This window comes from Octopus bimaculoides, chromosome 11 (assembly GCF_046866305.1).
Source record: "Octopus bimaculoides isolate indiv1 chromosome 11, ASM4686630v1, whole genome shotgun sequence".
Taxonomy (NCBI): Eukaryota; Metazoa; Mollusca; class Cephalopoda; order Octopoda; family Octopodidae; genus Octopus; species Octopus bimaculoides.
Genome location: NC_142938.1, coordinates 40245229 through 40261291, shown reverse-complemented (window position 1 = coordinate 40261291; position 16063 = coordinate 40245229). Strand labels below are relative to the sequence as shown.

General features: G+C 35.2%; 1 protein-coding gene across 4 annotated transcripts in view; it reads left to right on the top strand.

The window, feature by feature from the left end:
• LOC106880241 (uncharacterized) overlaps positions 1-13467 on the top strand; it is a 57993-nt gene extending 44526 nt beyond the window's left edge. For all 4 annotated transcript variants that reach the window (XM_052971703.2, XM_052971701.2, XM_052971704.2 and 1 more), the window contains 4 exons: positions 3570-3686; positions 6897-7440; positions 10996-11105; positions 13160-13467. In XM_052971703.2, the coding sequence (XP_052827663.1) occupies positions 3570-3686; positions 6897-7440; positions 10996-11105; positions 13160-13311 (923 nt within the window). In that variant the 3' untranslated portion in view covers positions 13312-13467. The remainder of the gene's footprint in view (positions 1-3569; positions 3687-6896; positions 7441-10995; positions 11106-13159) is intronic.
• The last annotated feature ends 2596 nt before the right edge of the window (positions 13468-16063 follow it).

Below are 16063 nucleotides of genomic sequence, written 5' to 3'. Positions count from 1 at the left end.
CCTCCAGGCAATAACAGGAATTCAAGACAGGATGACATTCCTCTAATAGCTGAGTCACTATCAGAACTAGATGTTTCAGGTGTGGAAACAAGGTCTAGAATTGAAGGGCCTTAGAATCTAGCAAAAACCAAAGTCTTAGTAAGTAGGAAGGCAGACAAATCACAAATCCCTTCAAGTAGATGGCCCTTCTCAATCTGTAGAAAAAGTGTAGGTAGAAACTCTATAAGAAGTATCCAGTGTAACCTATGGACACATAAGAGGTGCAGCAATATCAAAGGAAGGCTGACTGGGAAGTTAGTTTTTGTGTGTGGCAAATGTACAGGAGCAATAAACACTGAAAATGTGCAGAAAACAGCCTCCGTCACATGTCAAGGTGGGGGAAGCTAAAAGTAGTTGATAGCTTCCATTATCTAGGTGACCAAGTCAGTAGCAGGGGTGGATGTTCTGAGAGTAGCTGCTAGAATAAGAATATCCCGGGCAAGGTTCTGAGAGCTCCTACCTCTACTGGTAACAAAAGGGTTCTCACTCAGAGTGAAATGTAGACTGTATGATGCATGTGTGCCAACACCCATGCTACACAGCAGTGAAATATGGGCTGTGACTGCTGAGGATATGCATAAGCTTGGAAGAAATGAAGCTAGTATGCTCCGGTGGATGTGTAATGTCAGTGTGCATACACAACAATGTAAGCGCCCTGAGAGAAAAGTTGGACATAAGAAGCATCAGATGTGGTTTGCAAGAGAGATGACTGCGCTGGTATGGTCATGTATTTCCTATGGATGAGAACAGCTGTTCGAAAAAGTGTCACACCCTAACAGTGGTAGGAACCTGTGGAAGAGGTAGACTCAGAAGGACCTGGGATGATGTGATGAAACATGACCTTTGAATATTGGGCCTCAAGAAGGCAATGACAAGCAACCAAGACCTTTGGAGATATGCTGTGTTTGAGAAGACCCGGCAAGCCAAGTGAGACCATAATTGTGGATTATGCCAGTGTCGCATAACTGGCCCATTTAAGAGTACCCTTCAATCATTGGGCAATATACTGTGATTGAAAAGACCTTTTGAGTTGAATGAAATCTTTGTCATAGCTGATACCAGTCTCACTGGACTGGCTCCCGTGCCGGTAGCATGTAAAATGCACCATATGGATGTGATCGAGGTCAGTGTTGCCTAACTAGCTCCCGTGACAGTGGCACATAAAAAGAACCATTCAGGCGTGGTCGATGCCAGTACTATCTGACTGCCCCTCATGCAAGTGGCACGTAAAAGGCACCCACTATACTTAGAGTGGTTGGCATAAGGAAGGGCATCAGCTGTAGAAACCTTGTCAGGTCAGATTGGATCCTAGTGCAGCCTCCTGGCTCACCAGTCCTCAGTCATATCGGCCAACCCATGCCAGCATGGAAAGCAGATGTTAAACGATGATGATGGTATTATGCACATTCATTTTGTGTGTGTCTTGGAATGTGTACTTGTATTATGTCTGTTTTCACATGCTTTGGCTGTGTTTCTTTGTGTGCATAGGTTCCCTATTAGATATGTATGTATCAGTTAGTGTATGTATATCTTTTATTGTCTCTTATTTTAAGGTAATACTCAGGCTGCTTCTGCTTCTTTTACATTTTATTGAGGTATATAAAAATTTGGCTTTCGCATAGCGATTCTAATAACTTGGTGTTAGAACTCAATATAAATATGCTTCAGAATAAAGCATTATTTGAGCATAATGAAATTCGTATATCTATAATAGATTAAAAATGAAGTTCAACCTTGCTTGCTTGCATTGTTACACAGCTAAACTGATGCATAATGGGAAAAATACTCTGAGAGTAAAGTGCCCCTGAAATGTGAATATAAACAGAATAAAACAAGTTTAGCATAAATCGGACCAATGCCTATTGAGATATTCGGGGTTTTGGGGTATAAATACCCAAAACGGTGCATAATGGGAAAATACTCTGAAAATGACTTAATCCTGAAAGGGAAGAAACTCTAACCTTCCCATTAGACACTTTATGATGGGCAAATATTTTTAAGTGAAAATGACTTCAAAAATACAGTATATATTTTGTAAAAGACCCGTTTGTAACCTTGGTGTGAAATAGTTTTTTCTATAGGTTTCTTTTGAATGCATTCAACGTATCTCACTTCCAAAGATTTGTCTGCTATTTCTAGCACACCCTGCTACATATAACAGCTATTTGCAATAAAGGACCCAAAATAGCTGTTACGTGTTAGCAGGGCATGCAAGAAATAGCAGCCGAATCTTTCCTTTTCTTGGGGAAGGAACCATTTATACATCAATTCAATGCGAAAAAACCTATGAAACAAAACTCCATTGCTGAGAAACTCACTTTCCTGGTGACCCAACAGGTCACAGGTAGTCTAGTATATATATAAAATTTTGCTTCTGCTTTTTATGTTGGTATAGGCTGGATCATATATTATCAACTGTCATTCATGCTGGCAGGGGTTGGAAGGTTCAACAGGATCTGATGAGTTTGAGAACTGCATTGGGCTTCAATGTCTCCTTTTCTGTGATTTCTACAGCTGGATGCTGTAGAGACAATGCCAAAGGATACATATGTGTGTTAGTGTTGTCTTGATATCATGTGATAGTTTTTAAATGAGTGTCCCCTTCATACATGCAGTGCTCTATGATTTCAATCTCCTGGAGAACATATCTGGCCATGGGAAATATTACTTAGAAATGGTTGACGATCTGTGACAGGAAAGACATCCATGTGATAGGATGTTAAACTGATGACATGAATCTTTTTGTATGCATTTGAATCCTAAGCATATGCTTTTGTACCGTATATATATATATATATATATATATATATATATATATATGTATGTAAAGATAAATTTACTTGGAAATGGATGCATTGCGTTGCATCATATAATAATATAGAAAAAATATACATACATACATGTACATATATACATACATATATGTACATACTTATATATGTATATATATGCATATACACATACATAAAAGTACACATATATATATATGTATATGCATATATACATATATATATGTATATGCATATATACATCTGTATATGCATATATACATACATATATGTATATGCATATATATATATATATATATATATATATATATATATATATATATATATATATATATATGGGTACAGGACATCACAAAACATAAACATGAAATACAACAGCAAACTTGGGTATACGAACGAGAGAAACAAATGGAAAACGAGACAAGTAACACAAAAAACAAGGCTTCGAAAGGCAGTTGCTCCCGTGAACCAAAATAAAATTTGGGATTTGCAGAGGGTCAAAGTTGGTAACAAAAACAGGACAGTGGAGACATATAACAAACCAAATGAATCACTGTTCACATACCCAAGTTTGTCTTCATATTTCATGTTGTTTACGTTTTGTGATGTCCTGTACCTATATATATATATATATATAATGTAATTATGTACATATATGTATGTTTATATGCATATATATATATTTTATTTATATTAGATAATGTGTGTGTGTTGGTACTAATTTATGTATTTCTTCTTCAGAGCACTTAGAAAAAAACAGAAGCAGAGCCTTACAGTCAGCTAATTCAGTCATGTCCAAAGAGACTGACCAAGTAAAAAACACTTCTCCATCCTCTTCATCACACAAAATCTCAGATGGTAAGTTTTTAATTATTGCAGATTTCTCCCAGATTAATATTTGTTTGTATGAACATGAGTTTTAGTGATTTCTGTATTTAAGTATTGGGTAACTTCAATGCTATTGGACATATAGTATATCATAACCCTTCTCTGGTGCCTGTTTTAGTAGTTTGGTGAATTATTAAGTCTGGATTGTGTTTTGTGGTGGTATAGTTCTTGAGAAATATTGACATTTTAGTGGCAGATCAATATGCTTTTGACTTAAAAATAATAATCCAAATTTCCAAAATGCTTTTATAGGTTGGTACTTATTCCTACTTTCTTGGTATGAGAGGCAGATGAGAGATAAACCACTATACTACTTTGGAGATGAGATTGACCAATGAGAACATTCACTGAAGATCTGTTTCATCTTTGTGACTTAAGTGAACTGAGATAATTGAACTTCTTAAATACATCACAAAAAGATCTACCATGCCTCTACCTAATCAGTTGACCTACCAGAAAGAGCAGCCAAAATCCCCCTTCAGCTAGAAAGATATGCATTGGATATGATTTATAGATTCATTGTATCTGGGTAAAAAAAAAAAAAAAAACGTTGGATGGTCATCACTGGAATTACACCTGAATAATTTACCCCAACATTTTTTTTTAAATGTTAATCTTTCACATCTACTTGTGTACAGTATTGATTCTTACACTTCAGTAAATCCAATGAAATGTTCTATACTAAGCAGAATTGGTAAAATATTAGTCATTGAATTTAATTTTCCCCCTTCCTCACTGCATAAATGTTTCTAAATTAGATTGGCAATGCTCACTGTATTAAATATTTTAGCCCAAACTTAACTGCTTTGTATGTGAATAGCATTTCTGAGTAAATTAAATTTCATTGTTTTTCACAAATCATATTGAATTTTTGTTCTAATTATGTATCTGTTAAAAGTTATTTCAATTTTAACTTTGACATTATTTCTGATTCTTTTGATACCATCTCACCTGAAACTGCCTTGATTGTTGAGATGTATCTTTCAGTACATCTCGACGCTTCTAAAGCAAACTTTTTGTTTACTTTCATGCCTTGATTTTGTTTGAAAGTGATCTTGGGGAAAGTCTTCCATCAAAATTTCATGATCTTAATTTTGATGTCCACTTTACTGTGCTTGATAACTTCGATACAGTTCATTAAGGCTCATTTTCTATGGCTGGATTCCCTTCCTGTCATCAACCTTCAATTGTTTTCAAGCCAAGCAATATTTTTCCAAAGCTAGACATGCTTCCATGGAAGAAGACTAAATGAATCACTATACAAGCAGTGTCAGTCATTTCTAATTATTGCAAGATATCAAGGCACACGCATGTATATATGTAACAGGCTTTCTTTCAGTTCCCATCTGCCAAATCTACTCATAAGGTTTTGGTCGACCCAGAAGTAAATGCCGCCCAATGGAAATGAACCTGAAACCATACGACTGGGAAGCAAATTTCTTAACCACACAGCCATACCTACACCTATAAATTATTTTACTAAACTTTTCACGATGTCTTCATTATAAGTCTATTTCAACAAAAATCTTGTAACCAAAAGTTTATAAAATGTTAACTTTAGCTAATTTTTGATCCAATAATACTAGCAAAGCACAAAAAAAAATTCATAGATCATAAAATATTATAATATTACTGAAGTATTTTTGTATACATAGATGCACTTCTATACAAATATTTGAATTTTCTAAGTTTATCTTTTACTTGTTTCAGTCACTAGACTATGGCCATGCGAGGGCACCGCCTTGAAGTTTTAGTTAAATGCATTGACTGCAGTACTTTTTTAAGTGATACTTATTCGATCGGTCTCTTTTGCCAAACTGTTACAAACACACTAACACTGGTTGTCAAGTGTTGATGGGGACACACACGCACACACATGACAGGCTTCTTTCAGTTTCCACCTACCAAATCCACTCACAAAGATGCCACGCAGTGGGACTGAACCTGAGACCATGTGGTTGGGAAGCGAGCTTCTTACCACACAGCCACACCTTTTTTTTTTTTTTTTAAAACTTGTTATAATTAGAAAATACTAAATTAAAATATTATGAAAGGCTAAAAACCATATTCAAAAGTTCAATTAGCTAATTTTATTTTGAGAAATTGTCATTAAAGATTAATCTCCACGGGTAATTAGCAACATATTTCTTTAATGGGTAAGTTATAATTTTCCTTTATTTTCAAGGTGCATTGGTATTTTGTAGATTTATCGTTATCATGTATATTTTGTTATACTGTCTGTTAATTGCCGAACAAAAATCTCTTGTGATTATTGCATGTGTGGATTAGTTGTAGCCCAGATATTAATTGGGGGGCAGGGGGCAGGAATGGTAACACAGCATCAGCTCTAGACTGGTGCAGTATGGTTGCAAAGTCATTCTGTTGAAGCAAATGTAATGATTCATTGATTTATTGAATAGCTAATTTTAAAGCAGTCCAGAATCAAAGAAGTTATCATTGGGTATCCTCTTGTGAAAAGAGCTCAACAGACCTCAGATAAACTGTAGAAAGTTAATTCATTCTCTAAAAAAAAAAAATTTTTTTTTTTACTTTTGTTTGCTTTTCAGTTGAAGAAAATAGTGTTATTAGTAGTTTTAGATAAAAGATGTTAACAGTATATTCCATCCCAAAGGAGAACGAGCTGAGGAGTAAAAGTCTAAGGATGTTCAGCTGTAAGTGAAATTTAGGTCATGAAGTTAAGAAGTTCACTTTACAACCGTTGGGTTTGATCCAACCACATGGCTTCTTGGACAAGTGCCTGCTTTCCTAACCTTGGCATCAGGTTTAACCGATTTGTGTAGAATTTTGTAGGCAAAATTCTGTGGAAGCCAATCATATGTATCAGTCATTTTCCAGTGTAGATCAGTGAAAGATGTAAATGTTGGTAAGAAAACTAAAAAGAACAGCTTCTGAATAAAAATACTGTGGTGCTTGTTTTACCTTTGTGGTACGAACAGCCCCTTTTCATGATTGCAATGAAATGGTGATTATCTCTTAGAAAATAACTGTTGGCCACCAACTAATTGCAATATAAAATGTCATATGTTAGTTTGATATAAACTTTCTTTCTGATGAAATTTATTTTGGGTTCTGATTTTGATTATTTTTCTTTGCAGTGCAGGTCTTGATCTTATTTAATTTCTATTTTCTAAGAATTTTTTGTTTTTCTTTTTCACTTAGCCACATTAGAAAATTCTCAACTACAGGACCGACGAGGAGTAGCTGTATCTCATATCGGTACTGGATCTGATTCTAGCTTTAACAGTAACCAAGTTGTAGACACTACTTGTGATGATAGGTTAGATGTGTCACATTCAAATGCTGCTTCAAGCAGTGGGACTGGTGAAACCAGTGTAATTTTTCCAGAGCCTATGGCACAGCAAAGGCCAGGTAAAATCTTCTCTAATTCTGTAACTAAATGTGCTAACAATGGGACACCCTTGTCAGAGACATCATTGAATAACAGTGACATTTGCAATAAGAGTGCTATAATGGTAATGAGTGACGAAAGTCACTCGACACTCAGGGATAAGAACTCTTTGGGAAAAGACATACTAAATGAATCAGCTGTTCCAGTTTCAAGCACAGCTTCGACATCATGCCGGGAGGAAAGTACTCAGTGCTCACCTGGAAACCTTAGTAACCAGCCTGTACCAACATCATGTCAGCAGCAACAACAGTCAACACCTGAAAAGAGTCAAGAAGAACAGAAAGGTGTAAAGAGGTAATATCATTTAGCAATTATTTTAACTGGTTCCTTTTAAAATTTGTAGCTTTAGATCCCCCACAGCAACTGTAAAAATTTCAAGAAAATATTTTCTTTATCAGAATCTTCATGGCGATAGTCTTAATTTTTCACATCACTAACATATCTGACCCTACTTTAGGGTAAAGTTGTATCTAATTGTAACTGTAAGTGTTCCAAGTTTCTTTTGGTTTGAATGGGTTTTGCCAAATATATTACTGGTGGTCAGAAGATTGAGAAAACTACCATGCGTGGTCACATAGTCTATCAATTTTACATTCCTTTGCATAATGACTGAGCAAGTAGTACCTTGTTTAAGAATTTCCCATGTGTATGTGTGTGTGTATTTGAAGCATGGAAGTGAACTTTGGTTTACAATACTGAAACACATTTGTGAACCCATGAAAAGGAGGATAAATGTTAATGATCTAGCCTGTTTCTGCAATATTGTGTGTGTACGTGTGTGCAGGTGAGAAAGAGAGAGAGAATATTTCTGAACTATAGTCCAGTTTATTTATCACACCTTAAAACTCTTAATGTGTTAGCTGATGCGTGCTTGCATGACCTGAATGGTGAATTGCATAGACTGTGCTTTGTTGAGAAGTTCCATTGAGTGTGTTAAATGTTTAAAATATCACTTAGGTACAAGCTTCAATTTATGATCAGAGACAAGTGGTAAGATGAATAGCATTTTTTTTTTTTACTACTACTGCTAACTTATGGTTTATAACCTTGTTTCTTGCTGCAAGGTGTTTCATAGTGTTTCTGCATGGTGAGAGTACTTTTTTCAGAGTTTATCCATTTGCTATATCCAAAGTCCAGGCCAAACATTGTTTTTGTATTGTACTGATCTTTGTGACATGCCCTGCAATAAAGGTAATCTTTGCTTTTATCTCTGTTTAAAATAAGCCATGCATTGTTTGGTTTGATACCGATTTCTAAACTGTAATTTATTCCAGTATTTTCCTCAAAGTTTATTTAATGAGGTTGTGGTGAGCTTAAAGGTTATTAATTTCTTCCTTATACAGATTTGTTCAGGTCTCTTTATTTTGTAGAATATCACTGTAGACATTGGTTAAATGGGTATAAGACATGCATGCATCTTCCTGATTAATAACCATTTTACTAAGAGATCCTACAACTTGTATGACTATTATTCAAAAATTAATAAAGCAAAATCTATCTTGTGTTTTTAATCAGTGTAGATTGAAGGCCTGCATTTAATTTCTACTTCACAGTGATAAACATTTAATAAACCAATGTGTCAGAAACAAAGACTACATCAAACCTTTCTGGATTCTTATATCAATGTGCATTAGTCATTGCAACTCTTGTTTTTAATACTGTATGATGGTCAAATGTTTTGGGATTCTTGTTCTGAGTGTGATGGAAGTATTATAGAGATATATCATCATGGAATAACTGGGCTTACAAGAAGAAAATAATGCAATCAGCTGTGCTATATCACTCTTGATGTGGCCCTCAACACAATTCTTTGTATGCTTCTCTTGCTTCAGTTATAACTATGGTCAGTTCATGAGAAATTGAAATACTGTGTATCAGAGTTTTAAAGAGCTCTTCTACTAATTTGTCCGATCTAATTGTTTTGTCAATATTTTTTGGACATCTTAGCAAAAAACAAGCCTGATTTTCAAGAATTGTCTTCAGTCCCATTAGATTCGCTGAGCCATGTTTGAAATAGTAATCTGAGATGTCAGGCATATCTTTCCCAGGCCTAATCACTTTTAGCTGTCATGAAAACATATTTTCTGTAATCTTTATATCCAACTAAATGTGGATGTCTTATTAGAACACCAAATACTTCATTATCAGCCTTGAGAAATCCTCTCATATAGGTGCTTGGTGCATAAAAGCACACATAGTTTGTAGTAGATGGAACTCCCATATCATGTAATTTATCCTGGGCAAGCTTTTCCTTTTGTGTGCCATTGGCAAATATTAAGGCGAATGTTGCTACCCCAACTAAAATCTTGCAGACTGTATCAAACCCATAATATGAAACCATATTTGTTACACCTGTCTTACTTTCATACCTCCATAAGCTCATCTATTTTAGTTTACACATTGTCCCTGAGGCCAACTTGTGTAACTTGATTATTTTTGCATATTTTTCTTAATTCTGTATATAATTTTGAAAGTATTGAAAGTTAGGGAATACTCTTCAATTCTGATTTATATTGATCATATCTCTTGCTTGTATTATAATAATGCTTCTCTAGCAACTATTATTCATCATTGATCCAAAGCTAGTTTGCGTCATTTCTGCAACTCCAAGAACATTAAAATAGTTTTCCTATTTCAGGAATAACATTTCCTGCTCTGTAAGGATTTCATTTAATTTGTATTTCTCCTGATTTAACAACCTGTTAAAGGCGAGAAATAATCTTTATAATTCCTAGAGTTACTTGACTGACTAGATCAGTGTTTCCCAACCTTTTTTCCCGGCGCCCCACTTTTTCATAGCAAAAGTTTTTACGCCCCACCTTTTCCCATGTTTGGTTTGCTCATTTTCAATAGGGCTAACAAAAGATATTAAAATTGAAAGGTACAGTATTGAAAGTCTCGGGAGATGACACAAATCCAAGAAAGCGATGGAGACGATGAATTTTGCAGTGTGAAAAGAAAGTGATTCGTGGAAACAACCGGCAACAACGAGTCACCTGAGCTGAGTTGGCTGCTGCCTTGAAAAAATCACTGCATAGTTTATGTTGAAATAAAGAGCTGTGGTTTAACCCCAATTTATAGACTATTTTTTGCCGGCGGTTATAACAAAGCTTAGATGCGCGCACTCTTCAGTATAAACTAATTGAGGCAATTGATTGGCTTATCTGAATAGTAATGCCAGCAGTTCCTGTCGATGAAAATTTCATGCATCATTTACTGCCAGTAGTGATTCATGCTACATGTATAGGGATGCGCGTAAGTTTATTGCTCAGTGCGGGATCTTCTTTGTCTCGCTGGGGTGCGAGAGTTTCCGATGTGGAGGCTTCAAAGGAAAGACGGAATCTAAGGTTGTGCCTGCGATGACCGCTCGTCATGTACAAATATTTTCACAGCCCACGTCTATGCCCCGCGCCCCACCTGAATTTTCTCAGGCCCCACCAGTGGGGCGTACGCCCCACCTTGGGAATCACTGGACTAGATGATGTCTTTAACTATAATATTTCTGTACAGTCAGTTTTGTGAAAACCTATTTAATCCAGTCTTAAAAAATCTAGTTTGAAGATCAGCAGATATTTTTCAGTTGTTTTATTCATATATTTAATTTAGATTACTTAAATTCTTTAATTCATCTAGTCTTTTGGCTCTCATAGTGTGCTAAATGATTCCATGCTCCTGTTAGAACGTGCTACTCTGTAAATATTTTAATTAGTTTCTCTGTGCCTTCTCTGTGATTTTTAGGGGAAGTGCAGAACTGGTGTCAAAATGTTAACTTTGAAAAAGGCAACTGAAAAGTAGGTGAACCAGTACTCTCACAAAATATGGCTAATAATATGTACTTAATATTTGTAGAACCATTGATGAAATGGAAGACAAACCAATACAGAAGAACAAGAAAAGATGTTATCAATGTAAATGCAAATTAGAATTAGCACAACGTCAAATTGGTCAGTGCCGCTGTGGTAAGTATTTGAAGTATTTTCATCCATCCAGATTCCATTTTATTATTGAAAAAGGTTTTGGCTAGTTCTGATACTTTTTATTGTGTCAGTGTTCAGTACATTTTCCAAAGAATAACTTACAAACTATCTATTCTATTATTGTATGTTTGCTTTCTTTTTAAGCTTTGCTACATTTTTCAATGAATTAAAGCTTTTTCCTGTAAATGATACAGAGTGGTGCCTTTACCCAAAGATTTTATTGGTCTTATTGCCCAAGAAATTATAGAAGGTGGTATTGTTGCAGATTATATATTCTTTGAAATATCTCATTCCTTGGGTTGCTCTTGATTGTGCATAGGGTTGTCTCATGATAGATTTGCAACCTTAACACTTAATAAGGCTTGACAAAGAACAAAAAATTGCAAAAAGAAATTCAAATGGAGTTTCTTCAGATATGTAACCCAGTCTCTCTTTCTCTGCTCTCTCTCTCTCCTTCCCCTCTCTATCCTCCCTCTAACTCCTCTAGCTCCTTCTCCCCCTTCCCCTCCTATCTCTATCCTCCCTTGAGCTCCTCTACCCCCTTCCCCTCCTATCTCTATCCTCCCTCTAGCTCCTCTACTGCCCCTCCTCTCTATCCTCCCTCCAGCTCCTCTACCCCCTCCTCTTCCCCTCCTTTCTCTATCCTCCCTCCAGCTCCTCTACCCCCTCCTCTTCCCCTCCTTTCTCTATCCTCCCTCTAGCTCCTCAACCCTCTCTCTCTCTCTCTTTCTCTCTCTCTCTCTTTCTTTCTCTCTCTCTCTCTTTCTTTCTCTCTCTCTCTCTCTCTCTCTCTCTTTCTCTCTCTTTCTCTCTCTCTCTCTCTCTCTCTCTCTCTCACTCTCTCTCTCTCTCTCTCTCTCTCTCACTCTCTCTCACTCTCTCTCTCACTCACACACACACACACACACACACACACACGTTTGCTATCAGCTGTCATTGAGTTTGGTTCTCTGTAAATCAGTTAAAATTTTGAAAAAACTTTTACATCTTCCTGGATCACTGGAGTAAATGTCTCTTTATTTTACACTAATAGGGTTGTATGAATCACAAATCATTGCCAATATTCTCATCTTTTCTTTTGAGGACAACAGAAAAACCTTTTACTTTTTCTAAGAGGATAGATATCTCATTTTAATGAGTATTTTATTAACTACTTGGCAGATAAAAGTAAAATTACGTTAATTCAAGTGTGTGCAACAAAGCAGAGAACAAAATACCTTACATACCTAGATCAAATTAGTTTTTACTGTGTTATATTAATTGGAACCCTAATACATTTATGAAATCAAATTTTTAAACAGTTAAAACCAAGTTTAATAAGCACATAGTTATCCTTGCTGTGGAAATACTGTTAGATTATAAAATTCTTGGCAACCAGAATGGAAAATCAGTTCAGTGAGTTTCAAGTTTCGTTTAACCCTTTTGTTACAATATTTCTGTTGAAGTAAGGTGGTGAGCTTGCAGAAACGTTAGCACGTTGGGCAAAATGCTTAGCGGTATTTCGTCTGTCTTTACATTCTGAGTTCAAATTCCGCTGAGGTCGACTTTGCCTTTCATCCTTTCAGGGTTGATAAATTAAGTACTAGTTGCATACTGGGGTTGATCTAATCAACTGGCCTCCTCCCCAAAACTTTCAGGCCTTGTGCCTAGAGTAGAAAAGAATATTTCTGTTGAAGTACAATATTTTTTATTTCACTTAATTTTTAAAATAATGAACACTTTAGTAGGTTTAAATTTTGATCAATTTAATGCAGGATGTTGGTATCAAAAGGTTAAAGCCTTACAAAATTTAATCTCAAATATGCTGTACTGGTATCTCAATTTACTTGGTCAGCTTTACATAGCTTTGTTAATGTAATATGATCTAGTTTACATTTTCCATACATAGCAAGATATTCTCTCAACAGTGAAGAGGTTATATGCAAATCTAGAAAAAGACAGATGTTAGCCAAAACTAGTTGATCTGATTTTACATTTTGGTTGTGTGTGTTTGTTTGTCCACAAATGTTTCGTTGAAATTCCATTTCTCTTTCCAGATTATGTCTTCTGTGCAGCACATCGACTGCCAGAGCAGCACAACTGTATTTTTGATCACAAAGAAGATGGCCGTCGAGAAGCTAGAGAAAAAATGATAAAGCCTGTTCGACATTTAGGAACCTCATTCAGAAGACTTGATTCTGATTCATGAGACTATTCCTAACCTTATGCACTTTTCAGATTTCAATTTCAATGAAATTGGAAACAAAACAAAAAAAAAGATTATTACCATTGATTTTGAAGAGACTGCTTCATTCTTTAAAATAAAATAATAAACAAAGCAAAAAATATAAAATATTAAATAAAATTAACTATGCTGCTCAATTCTTTCAAATTAAGAATTGCCAAAATAATGATGATGGTAATGCTGGTGTTTATACTATTAACTTCTGGGCTCTAACCAAAACTTCCCATCAATTTTGATATGGATTACATACAACTGTTTATTCTATAATGGTTATTTGCTTACAGAGCAGGTATTAACTATATATATATAATATGTATATATAATATATATGTATATATATATATATAAATAATAAATAATATAACATAGATTTTATGTATATTGAATAAAGAGAAATATTTGATAAACAGGCTCATTTGGTGAAGAAAATTCTAAATGACTTCTATAGATATAATTAACACTATATATGTTTAACAGCTGTGTCCAACTGTTCCTTTCACACACAAAATGTTCATATTGTGTGTGATCTTTAGGGGGTTTTAAAACCTAATTTTGGTCATGTTTGAACATAGGATAAAATTATATTTGTAATATTTATGAATTTTGTCTGGTGTGGGTGGGTAGGTGGTTGGTTGCACATTTGATTTTTTTTCCTTTTTCTTTCTTTCTAAACTCTTAGGGAGGAAGGCAGTGTCCAGGACTGGTGGATGAAAGGAAACTCTGCTTAGGCTGGAATATGGGCCTAAATGCTTGTAATGGTTGGTGCCACTAAAGGCAACCAAGGGCCACGTGATGGTGCTTAACTAGTCAGTCAGTTAATTCTGCCGCCCAAGAACAGAGGAACAGTGAAATTTTTTATTCATATATATTTTAATTTAAAAGAAAAATGGGCTCCAATCAACTAATTAATAACAGCAGCAATACTAGCCAATTAAGAAATGTTCTTGAAGAGATCAGCTAAAACAACTAAGGGAAGCAATTTTACCTCATTGTCTATTTTATTGTCCTGTCTCTTTGTTTTGGCCATTGTTGTTGTGTGTGTGTGTGTGTGTAAGAGAGAGATAAAGCCAAAACCTGTTGTACAACTTATCACTACAACACAAGAAATGTGTGTATGAGGGTATAGGAATGCTGACAGGTTTAAGATATTTGTTTCACAATCATGAGATTTCTGGTTCAATCTCACTGTGTGGTACCTTCAACATGTGCCTTCTATTCTAGACTTGAATTGATCAAAGCCTGGTGAATGACATTTGTGTAGATAGAAACTATGGAAACCTACCAAATAGACTGTACCTGATAATTAAGGGGCCAGCCTTGTCACGCACTGTCATGTTGATTCTGTCAGTGTTGGGGTGTTACATTTAAAGGTCTGGAATACAGTCATTTACACTTGTAAGTCAGTGAGCAGGTAGATCTGTTGATAGAGCAACTGGCATACTCTTTGTTGAAGCTGGCAGAAGATGTGTCTAGGAATCCAGCATTAACAACATTTAATGGAAATAGCTTTGCTTTTTCCATGATTCTTGCTGCTTTACCTATATTTTAGGTATTCTTTGCAGAATAAAACATTTTTTTTTTAGCTCCACTTGCCACGTTAAAAGTGTATAGTCCTGATAAAATATGTATTTTAGAGGTTACATATTTTTGTTTTTAAATGAAAGTAATAGTATCCTCTTTTTACACACGCATTTCTCGACTTCGCATCCTAAACACATCCACATTAGGCAAGATTATTAGTGATAAAGATGGCAGTAATATTGTATCATTTTTATTATACCATTAAACCATGTTTGATATTAATGTAGTCCCCAGGGTGATGAGTTGGAAGAATCGTTAGTGGGCCAGGCAAAATGCTTAGTGGTATTTCATCCACTTTTACGTTATGAGGTCAACTTTGCCTTTCATCCTTTTTGGAGTCTATAGAATAAGTACACCAGGGTCAATGTAATCTATTTACCTCCTCCCCTAAAATTGCTGGCCTTGTGCTAAACTTTGAAACTGATATTAATGTAGTTTCCTGGATGGCAAGTTGGCAGAATCGTTAGCATTCCCAGCAAAATGTTTAATAGCATTTCATCCAATTCCACTACAGTGGTTGACTTTACTTTTTATCCTCTCAGGGTTGATTAAAAAAAAACAACTACCAGTTGAGCACTGGGGTTGATGTGATATACTTACTTCCTCTCTCAAAATTGCTGGCTTTGTGCCAAACTTTGAAACCAATATCAATGTATTTCCTTTAATTTGTAATCTCAAGATTTAAAACTAATTTTGTTTTCCTTCTAGGAGTGGTGGTTAGTTTCAATTTTTATTTATAAATTTTTGGTTTTTAATCATTCTCAACTGAGCTATTAGTTTATTTGTTGCTAACTTACCTCAGTGTACCTGTCTGCCTAATTGTAAATTGGGAAGTATGTTCTAAGCAGTAGGAATATTATGTAGCTGGTGAGTGTTTTCTTAGCTGTCTTCAAGCCAATAGTATGATTTTTTTTTTTAAGTTCATTATTGCAAGCTATTAGATCACCCTGATATTCTATCTTTTTATGTTCAAACTAACTAGATTCAATCTTTCATACCTACCCGACAATGTCATTCTAAAAATAAACAATTACATCATTGAAATCTCAAAGCTTCAAGATAATGCATTATTCAAAGCAATGTGAATAAATAAGCATTACATTGGAGAGAGTAATTTGAATGCTTTGAAATGATC